At 49.0% G+C, this 20,145-nt stretch overlaps 1 protein-coding gene across 8 annotated transcripts in view; it reads left to right on the top strand.

Moving 5' to 3' along the window:
• Positions 1 to 18,595, top strand: part of MAPKAP1 (MAPK associated protein 1) — a 185,813-nt gene extending 167,218 nt beyond the window's left edge. For all 8 annotated transcript variants that reach the window (XM_070430662.1, XM_070430668.1, XM_070430670.1 and 5 more), the window contains 2 exons: positions 13,232 to 13,329; positions 18,114 to 18,595. In XM_070430662.1, coding sequence (XP_070286763.1) covers positions 13,232 to 13,329; positions 18,114 to 18,239 — 224 coding nt within the window. In that variant the 3' untranslated portion in view covers positions 18,240 to 18,595. The remainder of the gene's footprint in view (positions 1 to 13,231; positions 13,330 to 18,113) is intronic.
• The last annotated feature ends 1,550 nt before the right edge of the window (positions 18,596 to 20,145 follow it).

The raw sequence follows: 20,145 nt of genomic DNA on the forward strand, positions 1-20,145 counted from the left end.
GCCCATCTGAGACCCTCAGCTGTATTCAAACAAAGTACCAGGCGAGGCCAGGCCAGGTCTGCTTTTCTCATAAAAAGGTTGTGCAGGTTCAGTCTTTAAAGGAAGCAGCCTGTCATTAAGAAATTGGATTTAAACCTTAATAAAGTAGCTGTCGTCTGTATAGCTGAAAAGAGCTCTGTATCTCAATTAAATATAGATAATATAAAATCTTAAGGAAGCAACATAATAGAGGTAACCTGATTACATTCTCTTGCAATAGTATAATTTAAAGGAAATCTGATTCTGCTGATGCTGGTTATGTTGGTGGGGGATTATTGGTTTGGGGTTTGTTTGTTTATTGGTTTGTTTTTGTCCAAAATACTGTTTGGCTACAGGGTAGGAACTCTGGGATTGAGTTAACACAACTGTGGGAGACTGGTAAGCCCCCCTCGTGAATAGAATCTGCGGAATATTTGCAATGAGATTCAGTTAAGGTTGTGAGTTAAATGAGCTGGGCTTATTGGTGACCTCCTGCTTAAATGAATCTTTCTTTTCATAAGTACTTGACAAGATCTGTAAAGTAGTGTATTTAATTTACTAATTAAATTAAAGCTCCTGAATAATGATTTGTCCACATTGATTTAGCTTAAATAGAAAAGATCAGCATTGTTGTGATCTTCAGGAACCTTAATAGCCAAACCAGTTCTACACAAAGGCCTCTTGTGTTTTATAGGTCAGAATTACATAGGTAAGCCGGGCTGTAATTGAATTGCCTGCACTGCACCCTGCAGTTGCAGATTTCCTGTGCCTTCCTGTCCCATTGTTGCACTGGGGCTTAAGAGAATGTTAACGCGGTAATAGGCACAGGGCCTTCCCCATTATACGTCTCGCTATCGAGCGGTTCTGCATGACTAGTTAAAGAAGATGGCAAGAAGATTAATGAAAGCAAGGCTAATACAGAAGGGGCTACTTTCGCAAGACTTCTATCGAGGAGATATTAGAGCTGAACCAGAGCTTGGCTTTTTCTTTATCCTGTGACCTTTGAACCTGCCTTACTGTTGAGAGCTGCCAGGGAAGTCGACATTTTGATTGATGTTGGTACACGAGTCAGTCTTTCCCATTGAATTCCACATCTGCACGAAAATAGCTTTTCCAGCAGAATTCATACTGGCGAGAAGTGATAGCCAAATTGATGGCTGAAATGCTTTTATGTAGTTTTCATTTAAGCCTAAAGATATTTGATCTTTTAATTCGGCATCCAGTTTTCATAGATTATAAGCATTCACTTATATGTCCTTAATGGATTCATCAACTCATAGTGAAAAAAAAAAAAAAAACCAGTATTAAGAGTGTTCAAAGGTTTGCAGAGCTCCAAGGAGGCTTTATCGGGGAGTAAAAGCAGTCATCAAACAAGCCTTTCACCACCATCCTTAAAAAAAGAAAAATCAGTCTGAGGGGCCAGGCAAGCTGGCTTTAAGGTTTTTGCAAATTAAGCTAAGTGTCTGTTTTTAGAAAACTATAGATGAGGAAGTCTGAAATCTTTCCTGTGTACCCCCACCTGAGCCCCAGCTCAGAGGTTCCCTTGATCTACCCAGATGCTGGGTTCCCTAACCTTGACCTTGGGACACTAGCATTCCATCTGAAGGGGATTGTCATGTTCTGCATATAAGACAGCCCTGTGTTCTTGCTAATTCTGTTATCTTGCTTGTGGAGCTGCAGGCCACTAGAGTGTGTGTGTGTGTGTGTGTGTGTGCGCGCGCGCGCGCGCGCGCGCGCGCACATCCCCCACCCCCTCTCCCAGCAAAGAGTTGGCAGAAGGACTCAGGTTTTGTTACTGAAATTGACTTGGGTACACCCTAGCCCGTGCACTGAATTTTCTGACCACTTGATTCCTTTTCTCCCTATTTGACAAGAGTAGTTCTAGCAGAGAAAATACATGCGCACACACACACCAATGTGACAGGTATTCCTGTTCCCAAAGGAGGAGGTACCCAGGAATTTTGTCATATTTAAATTCTCAGGAGAATACATAAAAGGGAAATGAGGGTGATGTTGGCCAGCGCTGAATATCAGAGCTGCACCTGAGGTGGGTGGGTGGCTGGCCATGGCCATGCACGTGCACGTGGCGGCAAACTGTGGGCCCCAGTAAGTAGGGCACTTGCATTTCTACTCACCTGGACCTGCAGCCCAGCCTCAGGCTCTGTCGGTTCCCAGGACATCCCGGCACTTCTAACATTAGGTGGACAAGCTATGTTGTGTTGTTACTCTCCGACAAGGACTTACTTCCTAAGTTCCAGATCAAGTACGGTAAGTACTGCTCGATTACAGAGCACAATGGACACGAACATATTAAATGCCCCAGTTATTGAATTGCCTTTTCATAAAAGTACTCTGGAGCACAATCAGGAGCAGGCAGTGCCTCATCCTTTTAACAGATATGTTTCCGAGCCCTATTAAAAAGGGTCTTCATCTATCCTGTCAAAGGGAGTCTGCTGGGGTTTTTTAGTTTAATTACACTCCCCAATTAAAACTCCTTGCTGCATGTGGATGCGCCTCTCCTTGGGCCTGAGTGGATATGACATTTACAAGGCTCGCCTTTCAAGCAGACAATAGTGTGATTGATGAGGTGCACGTTCAGTGAAGGAGGCGAGTGCCGGTGGAAGTGCTGCTTAGTGCATTTTGATTTATTTATCATCTTCTTCCAAAACAAGGGAGCTGCTGGGAGATGGGTTTAGGCAACCGGGGAGGCCACCTCAATTTTTCCAAGTGTTTGGAAGGAAAAGGCCTGGAGTGTGCCACAGGATAAAGGTGGAGGAAACCTATAAGCTTGGGGCCAACTTGCATCATCTAATGCCAGGCTGCATTCTGCAGTTTTTTGACTCAGTTTGGTTTCCAGTAACCTCAAGCTGCAACCTGTGCTTCAGGGGACATTTCTCTGGGGCTGGATAACATTGTCCAGGCCCCTGTAAACTTGGCTCGTGGGAGTCAACCCAGCATGTGTCCGGTTGACTGACCTGTTCGTTAACTGACACCTGACGTTTGCACTAGGCATGCCTGTGTGTGCTCCCAGCTGCTTCCTCCAGAAATTCAGCAGCTTCTGCCCAGGGGCTACAGTCAGTGCTCGATGGCTCTTAACTCAGCCTGGGCATTTTGAGCGTTTAGAAGTTGCTTCTGGAACTTGGGATTGTGCAAGAGCAAGGGGGGCTCTTCAACAAAGAAATAGGGAGGCACAATGGAGAACGTCTCGAGGTTATCGTGAAAAGGCAAACCCAGCCCCTTGTTCTGAACCAGCTCTTGCTATTTGCCCTCAGCATGTGATAGATGCGACCAGTGTGCTTGTCTCTAATTCCTGGAGAAGAGTGTTTGGCACAGTGTGTCGTCTCTGGAAGGTCGGCACTCTGAATTTAGGAGGCGGGAGATTCTTCTCTGAGCCCCACACAGATGATAAGAACACCTCCCGGCCCTGGCTGGTTTGGCTCAGTGGACAGAGCGTTGGCCGGCGGACTGAAGGGTCCGAGGTTCAATTCGGTCAAGGGGACATGCCCGGGTTGCAGGCTCGATCCCCAGTGGGAGTGTGCAGGAGGCAGCTGATTGATGATTCTCTCTCATCATTGATGTGTCTATCTCTCTCTCCCTCTCCCTTTCTCTCTGAAATCAATAAAAATATATATTAAAAAAATAAAACAAAACTGTTTAAAAAAATAAAAGAACATTCCTTCCCCCCCCCCCCCCCCCCATACTCATTATCAGGTGCTACAGTTGCTCCCTGGGGGCTGTTGGGAACATGTTTGCTAATCGTGTAACATGTAGAATGTCTGTGTTTGTGATCAGGATTGGCTAGTGGGTTTTCTTACATTTCCTATAAACTTTCCTCATTTTTCCATAGGACTTATTAATAAACAAGAAAGAATTTACTTGCCTTGAACAGAATATTGATATTTGTTAGAATAGAAAACATTTTTGAGGTATCAACTTTTTTTCCCTCCTTGAGAGAAGCATTCTTTTTCCTTATTAAGTTTTCCCTTAATTGTTGACCTGGGCCTATGGACCCATAATAACAAAACCGTTATCTGGGTATAATGGAAAATTTGCATATTTACACATTTTTCTAGATTTGTATTACCATTTCCTCAAACTCTTTTTTTCTTCATTTTAACTTCAGAAGAGATCCTAATTGAGAAGAGGGTAAAGGCAGGGACTGTTTTCTGCTGAAAAACTCCATGTGAAAGATTTCTCAGCTGGATAAATGATGGGGGAAATCTGTTTCCCTTGCCTCCTGCCAAGCTCCAAATTGTGTTTTCATAATAAATAAATGAAGTGCTTAGATTTTAAGTTATTCTTATAGGCATGGAAAAAGTAAGCCATTCTTTCATTAAAATCAAAATGTGTTTTGCTTACAAGACTCCCGTAGGCTACTTCCAGGACAGGCTAACTGCTAACAGATTAGCCCTTCTATCATAAATGACTGGAAAACAGGCAGCACAGGACTGTGAGCCCTGAGAGAAGGGAAACGGATGAGGTGAGACCTCCCATCACTCCAGCTTTCTCCCAGGGTTTCCCAAGGAGAGTGCGGCAGGCTGGGGGAGTCAGAGGCGGAGGTCAGAGTTGGAGGAGGCTGAAGCAACTGGAATTTGCAAAATAAAGTATGGAGGAGGGAGCTACAGTGAAAGCTATAGAAAAGGCCCTTAAATCTTGGTCTGTATACTCAGCTGTGCATCCTAGAGTGGGACCTCCCAGGGCTGGTCAGAGAACAACCACTGGGGTGCTGTAAAATTGAGTTCTGGCCAACCAGAGCGGAGCATCTGGGCATTTGGTAGTGACTCCAGAAAGGCCACATCGGAGGAGTATGACTAAACTAGCCCTGTATTAAAGATTGCTTCAGTCTTTGCCTAATACAGCTTTAAAAGGAGTCTTGAAAGGAGCAAACTGATCCAGAAGTAAATTAACTGTCTTCCAGAACTAAGCCCTATATTCTTTAAAGGATGAAAACAAAATGCAGACACCCCACAATGTAATGTGTATAGTGTCCAGCATTCAGTCAAAAATTACTAAACAAAGAAGCAGGAAAATGTGTCCTGTAACCAGGAGAAAAATCAGTCAGTAGAAACAGAGCCAGAAATGGCAGAGATGATAGCATTAGCAGATCATTACAGTAAGTCTTCAATTAATGTTGTCAGTAGGTTCTTGGAAACTGTAACTTTAAGCAAAATGATGCATAATGAAACCAGTTTTACCATAGACTAGTTGATAGAAACAAACGTTAAGTTCCTAAAGCATATTTCTGCTCATAAAAACATCACCAAACTTCTAAAGACCCAAAATACTTCTAGTGTTAAACACTGAAGTAAATGTGAACTATATATACTAGTACATTTAAGAAAGGTTACTAAAAACAAGATAATTACTTCCCAATCTGTTTATTCCAGTTCAGGCTTCCAGGTGGCCAGATCCTTTCCCAGCAGCTCAGGGCTTGAGGCAGAAACCAGTGCTGGACAGGATGTCCTTCCATTGCAGGGCACACTCACACGCCCCATACTCAGACAACCAGGGAACCTAATGTGCTTTCCTTTCAGATGTGGGAGGAAAGCAGTGTACCTGGAGAAAACCCATGCAGACATGGGGAGAACATGCAGACTCCACACAGACAGTGGCCTCAAGCCAGGAATCAATTTTTTTTTCTCATCAACATTAATGAAACAGTGTTGAACAAAATGATGTTATTCAATGACCTGATGTTCTTTAAAATAGGTAATATAAATGTGTTCAAACGTTTAGAGGAAAACAAGAACTCAAAAAGAAGAAATATGGAAACTATTAAAAAAGAACCAAATGAAAATTCTAGAGTTGAGAAATACAATGCCTGAATCAAAAAATTCACTGATGGTAGCAGATTAGGAATATTCATTTAAAAGGTCGGTGTATTATCTACTGTGGCATAATAAATTGCTCCAAAACTTGGTGGCTTAAAACAACAACATTTATTATCTCGCCGTTTTGTGATCAGGAATCCAGCACAGCTTAGCTGGGTCCTGTGGCTCAGGGTCTCTCACAAGACTGCAGCCAAGGTGTCATTCAGGAACACAGTCATCTCAGGGTGCAGTCAGGCAGGATCTGCTTCCCAGCTCGCTGAGTGATTGCTGGCCGTTTATTTCCTTGTGAGCTCCCTTAGTTCTTTGTCACTTGGGCCTTTCTGTAGGGAAGCTCATGAGGTGGCACACAGCTGGCTTCCCCAAAGAAGCCAAGAGCAAGAGAGTACTAGCAAGAAAGAAGTCACAATTGTTTGTAACCAGTCTCAGCAGTAGCATCACATGCAGCTAAAGTGCTTATGGTATATCCTGATGTCCTCAGGGTTGCAAAACACTCTGTGTTGCCACAAAACAGCTGCACACTCCCTACTACTGTGCTGAGTTCCCGGACTGCTTTTTAATAGTTTTGCTTTGTTTCATTTTTGGTCAACTCTAGTCAGTTTTCACTTCCCATTGTCTTTATTAAGTTACGTCATTCTTCTTCTAATTTTCTGCATTTAATTTCATTTAGAAGAAGACCAGATAAACAAGCATGGCTGAAAATTTGTTAAAAGTCCTATAGACTCTGAGTCAGAGATAGGGATACTCTTCCATCAAAAAAGAAAGCAGTTTAAGTGCCTTGGCTTCATGCCAGTGGCAGAAGGGAGAATGTAAAGCTCTATCATTTATATGTAACTTTGAGTAAGTATGTAACTTCTTTGAGCCCCGATTCCTCATTTATAAAATGGGAATAATATCTGCCTCATGGAGTTGTTGCTAGAATAAAATCAACAATCCTAGAATTTTATAATAAACTAGAGGCCCGGTGCATGAAATTTGTGCATGGGAGTGGGGGGGGGGGGTCCCCTCAGCCCAGCCTGCGCTCTCTCGCAATCTAGGACCCCTCGGGGGACACATCCCTCTCGCAATTTGGGAGGCTGCATGCAGCACTGACCGTACTTTTCATATAGGTGAAGGCATCTTGCTGATGTATGGGCAGCTACATTTTTTTGCTTAACAAAGTCATGATATACCATAAGCACTTTTGCTGCATGTGGAAATAGAAAACTTGTCCATGAAAAAGCACTTGTGTGATTGTCGGAGTTACAAGATGAACTAGCCATTTATTTCATGGAACACCATTGCTATTGAGAGAACAAGTGACAAGTTGTGGTTATTCAAATTTTACTATTTAGCAGACATTTTCTTGAAAATGAAGGAAGTGATGTCACTTTGATGCCAGTGATGAAATTCAAGCTTTCAGGTGACAATTAGAAGTTTGGGAAACTTGTATACATCACTGTGAGGTTGGCTCCTCATTGCTTACTTTTCTGATGAGGTCAGCGATGATATTAATGAATGTGATTTTCTCATGTTGTATAGTGAAATGTGCCAACATTTGGAAACCTGCATAACCCAGTGGACCAGTATTTCCCAGGCTGCTGCCTGATGCTACAAAATGATGCAAGCGTAAAAATGCATTCGAAGTGCACGACGGCGATAAATTTTAATGCAACAGAATACAAGTTTATTAACATGGTTTTTAGATTCCAATAATATTACAAGTAATATTTAAGAAACTAACATTTATCAAGTTTGGTGTGGCATCAAAGGAATATTTGAAAATAAGAGTTTAAAATATACCTCCCTTTCCAAACTTATCTCTCTCTCTCTCTCTGAGGCTGGCATTTCTTCATATGCTTCAGCCAAAACAGTATATCACAATGCTCAAATGCAGAAACAGATAGGATAATCCAGGTGTTTTCTGTTAAACCAAATATTAAAGAGATTTCAAAAATATAAAGTAATGTCCCTAGCTGGTTTAGCACAGTGGATAGAGTGTCAGCCCGAGGACTGAAGGGTCCTGAGTTCAATTTCGGTCAAGGGTATGTACCTCAGTTGCAGGTTTGATCCTGGCCTTGGTTGGGTGCATGCGGGAGACAACCAACCGATGTGTCTCTCTCACATGATGTTTCTCTCTGTCTCTCCCCCTCCCTTCCACTCTCTCTAAAAATCAATGGAAAAAAAATACCCTCGGTTAAAGATTAACAAAACCAAAATATATACAATAATGCCACATTCTCATTAAACTTTAGGGAAATATAAGGGTTTTCCTATTAAAAATACATTTTCATGTTAACTTATAACAGTTTATTATCTTTAATGAACTAATAAATATTTTCAAAACTTCTCAGTTTTAAATCAATAGGGCTTTAGGCAAAGGTGGGCTGCAGGTTCCACTGGGAAGCCCCGGCCCTGACCTGTCAGTGCGCTGCCAGGTTATGTTCGAAGGAGCCTCCCTTCACACAGTCATCCCTGCCCATTTGCAGGGCAAACCTGGGAGCGTTTCTCTTAGCAGGAGAGTATCAGCTGCTGTCCCTCTTTGCTTGCCGTCCCGTCGTGTGGTAATAGCCCCTGTAGAACAGCCACTTCCCTGAGTTGACCAGGGAACCCGTTTTTTCAGCAGACCCTCTTGTTTAAGAAGATAAATTACAGCACAAAAGCTCAACCGTCTCCCCTTCTGACATTTGTGCAACTAATTAGTTTCTGCTGTTACATTCCATCTTCTCTTTCCCTTTGGAAAAAAAACATAAACATAAATACATTTTTACATACTCAGACTCTCATTCAGTTTTCAGAAGCAGGTGCGGTTCCAGTGTCTGCCCTGAGCATGTGACCAGGTCCTCGACACCACATTTGATACCCCATTGCGTGGCACTTACTCCTACGGCACTGTTAAAAACAGTGCCCAATTAAAAACAGAATCTTTAAAATAATGATTTTATCTTCAAATGTCAGTTCCAACCCAGTTGTAAGATGATCGCCACCACACACTGAGTCCCTGCTGTGTCCAAGCGCCATGTGCGGTGCCTGACCACGCTGCGCCTCCTCCACTGCCCGCCAGCCTGGCTCCTGGGGGCCAGCCCCGAGGGGACCAGCCAAGTGGGGTTTTCTTCATGACTGACTCCAGGGCACATGCTTCCCCCCAAGCAGCCCAGGCTTTCCTCATGCCTCAATTTCCAAACAAAGTTAACAATCCAGGCAAAATAATTGGAATTAATTGGAATATTAGACTTAGCATTTTCTTTTTTTATATACTTGTATTGATTTCAGAGAGGAAGGAAGAGAGAGAAACATCAATGATGAGAGAGAATCATTGATCGGCTGCAGCTTGCACGCCCCACACTGGGGATCGAGCCCTCAACCCAGGCATGTGCCCTTGATCAGAGTTGAACCCAGGAGCATTAAGTCCACAGACTGACACTCTATCCACGAAGCCAAACCAGCTAGGGCTTAGCATTTTCTTTTAAGTCATACTGATATTTAATTTTTTTTCTTAGCTGACATATTTACAGACAGTTGGCCCCTGTGGCTCGCCCCTCCCTATGAAATCTGCTGGTGCTCTTTGAATTTTCAAGGGTAACCTGCCCACCTCTGATTCCCTCTGACACCCAGAGCCGGTGCCCTGCGGGCTGCAGTTGAGGGGTCATTTGACCCTTCTTCCTCCCTTACCTGAGGGGAGCCTTGAGGAGCCTGATAGGTGTTTGATAAGACTTTCCTTGTTCTGTGTTCTTACTCTGTTCATTGGGTGTCAAAATGCCAGTGATTCCTTCTTCTCAGACACCTCTGATGGGAATTTACCATGTAGCATAAATTACTCATGTTTATTGATATATTCGTTTCCAGCAAGAGATCAATTAACTTGTTATAATTTAATATATAGGTTTTAGATTGGGTGACACTATGCAAGTGTAAATTCTGCTTATTAACTGATATCCTATATAATAAAAGGCTAATATGCAAATCAACTAAACGGTGGGACAACGGTCGCTATGACACACACTGACCACCAGGGGACAGATGCTCAATGCAGGAGCTGCCCCCTGGTGGTCAGTGCACTCCCACAGGGGGTGCACTGCTCAGCCAGACGGCTGGCGAGTGCAGCAGCGGTGGTGGGAGCCTCTCCCACCTCTATGGCAGCACTAAGGACCCCTCGGGGGATGTCCGCCTGCCGGCTTAGGCCCACTCCCCATGGGGAGCAGGCTTCGGACATCCCCCAAAGGGCACAGGCCTGGCTGAGCGACACCCCCGCCCAGTGATGAATGTCGTGCACCGGGCCTCTAGTTCTATTATAAAAGTCTCCCCAAGTCCTGCCAACGTTCCCTTCTCATAGCTCTGAAGTCAGTCCCTTTCTCAGCATCCTTTCTGACCCCGTTCAGCTCAAAACCGAATCCACACCTACCTGGTGGCCGAGGCACTGTTCCCCCTGTCTCCAGGTCCTGGGGAGCGAGGGTGAACATCCAGAAGCACAATTTGACCATTTACTTCATTGCCCATCTTACAACCAACCCACTAGTGCTTTCCTCGGCTGGTGAATCTGGCATCCCCAGCCCTTGGTACCTGCCCTGAGTCACCTGGCTGGCTGCTATACACGATCCTGTCTGCTGCCTCCTGCCCCTGTACATTCATCCACACTCCTCCCTCACCCTTTTCCACCCCCACCTTTACCCAGCTGACCCCCACCAGGCCAGCTGCCTCCGCCCTGTGTCTCCACAGCAGACCCTTGTACTAGCTCGTGTCCCTGGCAGGGCCTGAACCCAGTAAAACTGCCCTTCTGGCCCCAAGCAAAACCGAGATCCCTGGAGTGAGTCGACTGGTGTGTCACAAACATGGCTGTGATGTGAGCCTGAGCTTGTGTACTGGAGCTCTCCCTCGAAATGCCCCCCACGGGGCAAGGGGCAGCCTCTGCTTGGGGTCCCACCACACCTTCACCCAGTCACTAAGCGGTGGCTCTGTGATAGCCACCATGGGGCTGCTTCATTGAAATTCAAACACAAGCACCCCAGGTGACGTCTCCGTTCTCGCAGCCACATGAATGCTTTCACTGGGAAGGCAGATAAGTCAGAGGCTTCGGAGAGCTGGTGGGGGTGGGACGCATCATTCCTGTCCACCTCACTTTCCCTAGGGGCTCGGGAGTGAGCACTGGGGACAGGCCAGGGACACACAGCAAAAACAGGAGGTGGTATGTTGGTGCTCTCCGGGCCTCTGTGGGCAGCCTTTCAGGAGGCCTGATTTACGATGATTTCTTTTGTTTTTTCATGTGACTGTCAGGCAGGCGAACCTCGGGCCTCCCCTCTGAGCTCACATGGAGACGGTGTCAGGGCTTCCTTCCATCAGCGCCTCCCAGGCCCGTGCAGACTGCACACCACATGTGCCGTGTGTAGATCTAGCTCTGACCAGAGTCGGGGTGGGTTTGTCGCGGTGTCTCAGTCATTCAGGTGAAACCTGCTCTGGCAGCTTGAGGTTTGGCTTTGTCAGTGACGAGTGGGAGCAGGTGGTGTAGACAGTCCGTGAGATCGCTTATCAGAGTGGTCAGTGAACCCCGAAGCTCCGGGTCTGCCGGCCTCCCTGAGACCTGCTGGTCACTGTAGCCCCAGGCCCTGGAGTCTGTGCCTGCCATGGCCAGGTGTCGGCAGCAAGGCCTCCCAGAGGGGTGTCTGTTTGTCCTTCACAGCCTGTGCCCTTCATAGACGGTACTGCTTGCTCACAGCATGGCCAGCAGAGGTGGCCGCACTGTTCTGCCTCGGCGATATGACCAAGACTCTTGTCCCAGGCGGGCCTGTGAAGATCCAGGAGCGCCCACGCGTGCGTGCAGCTACATCCATAGGAGGTCCACTTTCTGACCAGAAACAAGGAACTTAGTGTGAACAGAATGATTAGCTTCCGGCTAAGAATTCTGACAATTTAGTGCCACCATTTAGAATCAGGCTAAATTTGTCAAGTGACTGAAAGTGAGGTTTTTCAGAAATTATTAGCTAATTTTTTCCATAGAGAATTTATAGTCGCAATTAGTATATCATGATGTTTCCAGCAGCTCAACTTTTCTGGCCACATATGTGCAACATATATCAGTTTATTTTTGGAGATCTGAAGAATTACCTACTGTAAATAAAGTCCCCAAGAAAATTTCTCCGGGAAAGAGGTGAACTTACGGTAATATGGGTGATATATTATTAATTAATAACTATGACCAGCGCTGTTTCAATTAAAAGGACAACGGATGAGAAGGCCTAATAGAAGGAGATGCTGAATTCGAGTCCTATCAGCACGGAGTCTGCAGCAGACTGGGCAAGGCTGCTTCGGAGGCCTCGATGTCAGATGTTTCAAACTAGCCTCAGGAAAAGGGACTTTCTCCTTAAGGGAGGCCACAGGGGTCTCCCAGGACCCCAGGACAGCGTGTGCTGATGGGGCAGGGACAGCTTCCCATTGGACTGAGCGGGCTGGCATCTATGTCTCAGGTTAGAGGAGGTAATTTGATTGGCACGTGTGCCCCAAAGTACAGGCACGGGGAGTGCAGACAGGGCTGCGGGCGACAGTACGTACGGTGTGGGAGTCACGTGGGAAGTGTGCCTAGAACAGTGGCTATGGAACCTTGCTCAAGGAGGTACCAGTTAAGCCAAGTCCCTCAGGATGGCAGGCTTTCTCCACATGGGTCACCGAGAGACCCCAGGCCTGGGCAGGTGGGGTGTGCAGTGGGCTGGCCTATGGCATGTGAGGGCAGTGACATGAGAGGAGGCTAAACCAGGAGGCAGTCTCAGAAATGGCATGGTTATTCTGCAGGTGATGGGGAAGGGGTGTGAGAACTTGGATCTGGGGCAGTTCAGAGGTTCGGACCCCTGCAGTCGGTCTGCTTTGGCCGTGTCGAGAGCAGCCCTCCCCCTGTCTGCCCCCCGGGCCACACATCCTTCCAGGGAGAAATGGCTGAGGCCATGGGAGCTACTTCCTTGCAGGGTCACAAGCTCACGGCTCCCCTCCCAGCAGGAGCCAGGGCCATGGAGAAGGCTCATAATGGCATTACTATCAGCCTTTCTCCTTCCTGTTGCTCATTTATTTTACTTCAAGCACAGTTATTTTTAGAGTAATAATTTGGAGGTAATTGGCCTTCTACCTCAAAAAATACCACCTTTTCCATGAAATTATTGTGTGCAAGAGGTTCTGTTACGCCTTCCTAATGTGATGTTGCCCTGAACACACTCCAGAGTGAAAAGGATCTCACTAGCTGTTTGACTTGATATTTTTATTTTTTTACTGTCCGTTTCTCCGCGGCCTGTAATGAGAAAAATGAACTACTGTCAAGAGTAGTTGCCACACAGCCTCCACTCGCTCTCACTTGATCTGGAATGATGGGGAAATCAGTGGGGTCTCCCCTGGAGGTAACCCCTCAACACTGTTTTTTCTCTCTCCAGGTCACGCAATATTTAAACTCACGTATCTAAGCAATCATGACTATAAACACCTCTACTTCGAATCTGACGCTGCTACCGTCAATGAAATCATGCTCAAGGTGAGTGTTCCCGGCCACAGCACTAGCTGTGCTGGGTTGGCTTCTGCTGGGTGGTTCTCAGACCTGGCAGCATGTCCTTCACCCCCTCAGTCCACGCACGCACCGCAGTTCAGCTGTCCTGTACCCACTCAGCCAAAGCAGGACGCCCCTCAGCTTCCTCCTAGCCCCCCAGAAATCCTGATTCTTCATGTACTTATTTATCCTTCTTAGGCACCATTTCTTTCCTTCCATCCATTGCCAGAAGCCCCTTGAGGCTCCTGGAGCAGACTCTGAGGAAACAGTTATTATTTGAAGACACCTTACTGTACCCAAGGTAATTCTAGCAACCTGTTCAAAACACACCTAACTCGATGCTAGCATTGGATGTCACCACCGCTCAACACTGCTCGCTGAGCACCTGGGCGAGCCAGGCCAGTGCTTGAGGTGCTGCGGGGTCGACGCAGCCCCTGCCCTCAGAGCTCTTCCTCTGTCGAGGACACGGACATTACACATTGAAACTATCAGCAGCCTATGAGGAGCAGTGGGGCGGGGCCCGCACAGCGTGGCTGGGAGGCTGCACCAGGCCTGTGTGGAGCAGAGGAAGGGGGGAGGGGCAGGCCACACATAACCTCCCAAAGCGGGTTGGACTGGGAAAGGCTGCCCCAGGGTCTTGTTGGTTCAGGAGCCGGGGGAGGGCCTGAGGTGAGTGTTTCTAAGAGGCTCCCAGGTGCTGCAGGCTGCTGCCCTGGGCGCTACTCCAGTAGCCCTGGACTAGTGGTTCTCAGACTTCCAGACAGAATCCTTTCCTCAAACGGATTCATGTGTAGTTGACCAGATAGAGGAAAAAGAGTTGCTTTGACAGAGCAGGTCTTAAAGCCAGAGGGGCTCCAAGTTGTGAGATGCATTGCCTCTGGGCGCCTCAGTTTCCCTGCCTGTTAAGTGGGGTCATGGCAGCTGCACTGCCCCACACCACACAGGCCTGTGAGAACACAAATCCAATGAGATGCGATAAACCCAGTGAGATGGTTACTCATTCTCTTCCTGAGAGTGGAATCATCAAGTAATAACAATCAAAAGCAGCAAAGATCCACCAGGGCCCGCGCGGTGCGGTGCCAGGCCAAGCACTCACGCGCCGTCCCATGGAACCGTCACAGCTCCATGGGCAGCGATGCCTGAGGTTCCCACACTCGAGGTGAAGGGGCTCAGGAAGAAAGGCACTTACCCAGGGCCATGGCTGGCAGAGCCAGAACCGGACCCCACGTTCCAGACCTTGTGCTCCTGAACCCCCAGAGTGTGCAGACTTAGGGATCTGAGTGGGGGATTTCAACGAAATGGAATTGTTTTACAGAAAGATGCTGAGGCAAAGTCCTCGTGGCCGCAAGGTTTCCACAAGTGGTAGAGAGGATTAGAAAGATGCTGCTCTTGGGGGGTGGGGGAGGGACAGTCAGGAGCGGAGACAGAGTCAGACTGTCAGTTGAGGGGAAGGCCAGCAGGTTCATGGACCACCTGGATCACAGCTCCCCCCTCACCCCACCCGGGCCCAGGCCGAGGGGACAGCGCCTGCCGGATGCTTAGAACCAGCGAGCTAAGAGTTACTTGCCATATCGTCACCAGACGGCATAGGGAACTTGTGCAGAGTACTCAGGGCCTAGGTAACGAAATATTCCATTACCCTGTCAGGGCTGGGCTTTTTTTATAGCCAGCATTAAAATATTCAAGACTTGAGAAGGATTCTAGTAAAATTATAATCCTGTGTTTGACATCAAATAATTTTCACAACAGCAGATTGATGACAGAAACACAGGTTTATGACTTCAGTATGAGACCGTGGAAGAGCAAGTGCAGAGAAATCATCTCACAGGACCAAATGCTCCCGAAGCAGATGCTTTCCTGCAGGATCCCCGAGGCCCGTCGCCGCCCCTGAAATGTCTGCTTTCATATCAATTGTTTGCAGAAATACTGCCTCCTGCACGAGACTCGGGGAGAGTCACGCGTGCTCAGGCCTGATCAGTTCGAGAGCTAAGGGCCACGGTCCTGGCGAAAGATTACATTTCACTCTTCCCTTCTCTGACTTTTATAGCCATTTGAATACTTAGCCTTATGGCCGTCCCCACGGGGTCTGCGTGAGCTTCGTGTCAGCACCCACCGACTGCGGCCCCGGCCCTGTCCAGTCATTTGGCAGAAATGTTTCCATCAGAGGCTCTTCAGGGCTCAGTCTTAGGCCCGAGTAATCCCTGTGGTGGTTCTAGAATCCAGGTGTTTTGCATAAAATGAGCGCTTTCGACTGAAACTGAAGGAGGAAACAAGGGCCAGAGGCTGATGTCAAAGAAACTCTGATGAACAGGCAGCTCTCCATCCAGTTATTTTTTCTTACTGTGTTTTTCCCTGTGCAGAAACATTAATATCTCCCATTTACTGAGCAGCAACTGCATACGCACGCTCTCGTTCAGCCTTCACAACTGCTCTGCAGTGTGGACGCTATTTATCCCCATTTTATAGATGAGGAGATGGAGGCCCGGGGCCACAGAGCGCAGAGGGCGGAGCGTCGGCTGGATGCAGGCTGAGGCGCTCCTGAGCCCACCTTCCCAGCCGGGGATATAATTGCGCTAAGCCGCGTGTGGTCCCTGGTTCTGCAGGCTCCCAGATGAATCTCAGAGGAATCATTGGTCTCTTCAAATCGGGTTCTTCTCATGATCGAGTGATGGAGGCTGTGGCTTTATTGGCCATGAAAACTCCCTATATTTTTATGCCTCGAGCTGTAAAATGCATTGAAAGTGAAACACTCTATAGTGCATAAAATTGTGCAAGTTTTAAGCCACAGCATATTAACCAGCTAATGGCAGACCAAAGGGCGTTTTTATCTTCTGATTATTACATTAATCTTCCATTAAAATTATCTATGTGATTATCACAAAGCACTGAAGATAACAAATTTAGGAAATAGTTGGCTACTTAAGGATCATCTTGAAATGCTTTTGTCAAGTTGCATGTGCCAAAGACACACTGAAAACACTAGGTTGGCTGAGTGTGCAAACGATAGAATGCAAAGATTGCTCTCATTAAGAATGATAAAACCTTATTTCCACACACTGTCTGGAGTGTCCCGATCGTCAGCCGGCCCTGCGGCCTCATGATTTATTGCTCTCAGCTGGTAACTTGGCGAGGCAGTGGGCCAAGCATGTCCGGCCTTCTGTACGCACACACCAGCCTTTAATGCCTGCTGCTGGCGACTATCAGAGCAGAAAGTTTGGAGGGAACAGTGTCGGAGCCTCGGCCCCTGTGAGGTGTGCCGTCCCTCGCCGCCTCCCCGCTCTGGGTGGAGGACACGGGCCCTCAGTGGAGAATCAACAGGTGGTGGCTGGTTTCTGTACCCAAAAGTACTCGGGTTTCTGGTCATAACTTTATATATTTGAGAGTGAAGAGAAATGGTGTTTGCTCACAAAGAGCTCCAGCCGGAGGAGCTGGGGGCGGTGGGAGGAGTGGTGTCAGGGCGTGAGGGGGAGGGGGTGCCTCTGAAGAGGTGGGGCCTGGAGAACCGGAAGGTCTATCAGTCGAGGGCCTGGCACTCACCCCACCCCAGATCCTGGCCCAGACGCTGGCTTCGTGACCTTGAGGCAGTGTCATTACTGCTCCGCGCCTCGGCTTCCCCACCTGCGCGTTGGGGCTGATGATGGCCTCCCACTCACGAGGCTTTTTAATCCTTGAAAAGCACCCCAGCCCTGCTGCTGCCCAGTCAGGGGCTGGTCCTCGACGCTGGGCGCAACTCTGCTCCCGGCACCACTGCCCTTCCCAGGCTCCTCCCCACCTCACCTTGACCGCACTGAGCCTCTGCAGTTCAGGGACACCCCTCCCTGTGTCCTCTGCTGTGCCTAATGCCCGTGGTTCTCCCCTGGCCTTGTAAGCCCCACACTCCTCGTTCTCTCTCCAGCCCCAGCTCTCCCATTCCCCCTGCAGACCTTCCTGCCGCACCTCCCAGCAGTCACCCCTTCCTTCGTGCTCCTCTCTGTCAGTTGTCACTCTGTCAGGCTAGTGGACACAGACCTTGAACCAGGCATGGGGCCAGGCTCAGGCCTGGCAGATGCTGGCGACCGTGACTGCATGTGTGTCAGCCCCCCAGCAGGTGGTGGGTCTGCGTGTGGGGAGATAAAAGGGTCCCGAGAGCAGCGTGCAGAAGGCCGAGCTCCTTGTCCGAGCCGTAACCGGGAAGGCGGCGGCTGGGCACTTCACCGTGGCGTTCTCAGCCCCGCTCCAGCATGGCCCTGCCCCCTGCATGGTCCTGGTCAGTGCCACCCTCCTCCCTGGGCCTCACTTTCCTGTTCTCAGATGAGCCCTTGCTCTGGGGGCTTGTGAGTGTGAAATGAAGCACCATCGTTGGGAGCTCTGCACCTGCCCGGGCGGGGGCGGGGGGCGGGGGGTAGGAGCTGAATGGAGAGCCTTGATTTGGTTTGGTTTTCATTCCTACGACGTTCTCATCCTGTTTACAAGGCAAGTGGGGCTCTGGGAAGTTATGTGCAAGCCCAGGGCTGCACAGCAGGTGAGCAGCCGAGCCAGGAACCAGTGCACAGCCTTCTGGGAGGCAGCACGTGTGAGCACGCAGGCTCTGTGGTCGGAAAAGCCTCCGCTGACTGGCGGGCAGGCCCGGCCAGCACTGTCCTCTCCAAGCCTGTGTCTCCCAGCCTGCCGGGCTGCTGCGACCCTGGACCCCAAGCACAGGAGGCCCCTGAGGGCACCCGCCAGATGCCCTTTGTCGCCCTGGGCGAGCGGGTGGCTGCTGCGTGTGACGGGCTGTGTCCTCTTGCTTCCAGGTCAACTACATCCTGGAGTCACGAGCAAGCACTGCCCGGGCTGACTATTTTGCTCAAAAACAAAGAAAACTGAACAGACGCACAAGCTTCAGCTTCCAGAAGGAGAAGAAATCAGGGCAGCAGTGACAATGGCCTCCAGCCTCAATCTGCTCCGGAGCTCAGAGCTGGGCCAGGGCCAGCTGGCCAGTGCCCACCTGTCCTGCAGTCCTCAGGGCAGGGCTGGGGGGCTCCTGGGGCAGGGCTGGCACCTTAGGACGGGGCTGGGACATTTCCACGGGCTGCCTGAGTAGCAGCGGCTTTAAGTAGCAGTGCCCAGGCCGGCGAGCGAGAGGAGCCACCGCTGCCCAGCCCCTCGCTGCCCGCCCGCCCGCCCGCCGAGATGTACATAGCCATGCCCACACGTTTCCTTACAACTTGATCAAATTTCTTGAAGAACAAAAATGTACATTTCTTTTTCCTTTTAATAAACAGGTGTCCTCTTTCTTACGGTTGGTATGACGGACCATTCTTTGGGGCAGAGGATTGATTATGTTATTCGCTTTAAAATCTGTTCCCATATTGAACAGGCAGATTGGAAAAGCCGTGGCTCGATTTCTCAGAAGAAATGTTTAGGGCTTAGTCAATAGTTTTAACTCTGCCATTTGTTTAAATGAACGCAATGCTCTGAGGACAGTCTCTCACTAAGGTCAGGAAGGGGACCTAGGGGTGTGTATCCGAGGCGGCGCCATTTCCCCTCAGCAGCCTCTCCCCCAGCTCAGCCCAGCACCTCCGACCTCAGGGGGAGCCGGGGGAGGGGGGGCTGGTCTGCAGGTTGTGCCCGGCTCCCGCCAGGAGTGGTCTCCATCCTTAAGTAGCAAGTGTCCATTTCAACTAGCGATAGGCCTGCCTGTGGGTTTTCCTGGCGCTTCTCCGCCTGGGAGGCCTCGGTCCCTTCCTCCCTGTCCTCACAGCCAGGCTGGGAGCTGCTGCTCTCCCCCACATCGGAGAGCAGTGAGCAGACGGGCCCAGGGAAGCCTGCTCCAGGGCAGGAGGCACGGCCGCCTGGCCACACCGATGCCTCTGCGGTCTTCACCCCCTCCGGGTCCTCCCAGGCAACGTCCTCCCGCACCGACCCCAGGCTCAGGGACCAGGTGTTGCATTGAGGACCTGCCTTTCAAACACTTTTTTAAATTGTCCAGCAAGAGATGTGACCAAACAGCATCTCAAAGTCAAGTGTGTTTCTTTGCACAGGGGTCATTTTAATGAATTCCTCTTTCCTTCTGAGCTTTGTTCAGCCAACAGAAGCAGCCTTTTCTAATGTCTTCCACCCCCCAGAAACAAAAACAAATACTATTTGTAGCTTGCTATCTGTATTTGAATTTTCAGCAATTTTATATTTAGATATCTTTGGAAAATGTAAATGACTAATTTGGTCATTAAATCCTGTGACATATTCAATATTAAAATAAAAGTCGTATACGTGTCGTCTTTGCGTCTTGCTTCGAATCCTTGAAGTCCAAGTACCTCATCCTGAGACAGTGACCACGGTGCCCACCTGGTGCCAGTGGGTGTGGAACCGAGCGTCTGGGAAACCACCGGGGCCTCCTTCACACTGAGCAAGACAGGACGGCCCTCTGCACTCACGGGATGTTGAAATCATCGCCTCCTTCCGTTACCAAGTCAACACCCTCCTCGTATGGTGAGTTACAGCACACACGCAGTTCACGTGAAACATGTCTACAGGAGGGACCATTTAAGGGGAACCCTAACCACCAACCAAGTCGACCGAACATCAGGACTGTTTACGTTCCGCTCCCTGGGGGCATCCGAGGGTGGGGAGGGGCCGAGTGTTCGGGCTCCGGGGCTGCACACCATCCCAGCTGCTCTGCTCACCAGCCTCATGACCTGTAGGTAAGTGGTTAACTTGCCTGCGCCTCAGTGTCCAGGTCTGTAAAATGGGATGGAAATGCCCACTTCTCCCAGCTGGAATCAAAACCGGTGAGACGGTGCGTGCTCCGTGCCTGGGCAGCAGGACATGACATCTATCACCTCA

Source organism: Myotis yumanensis, unplaced genomic scaffold (genome assembly GCF_028538775.1).
Source record: "Myotis yumanensis isolate MYYU_CA2020_CCGP unplaced genomic scaffold, mMyoYum1.0.hap1 SCAF_12, whole genome shotgun sequence".
Taxonomy (NCBI): Eukaryota; Metazoa; Chordata; class Mammalia; order Chiroptera; family Vespertilionidae; genus Myotis; species Myotis yumanensis.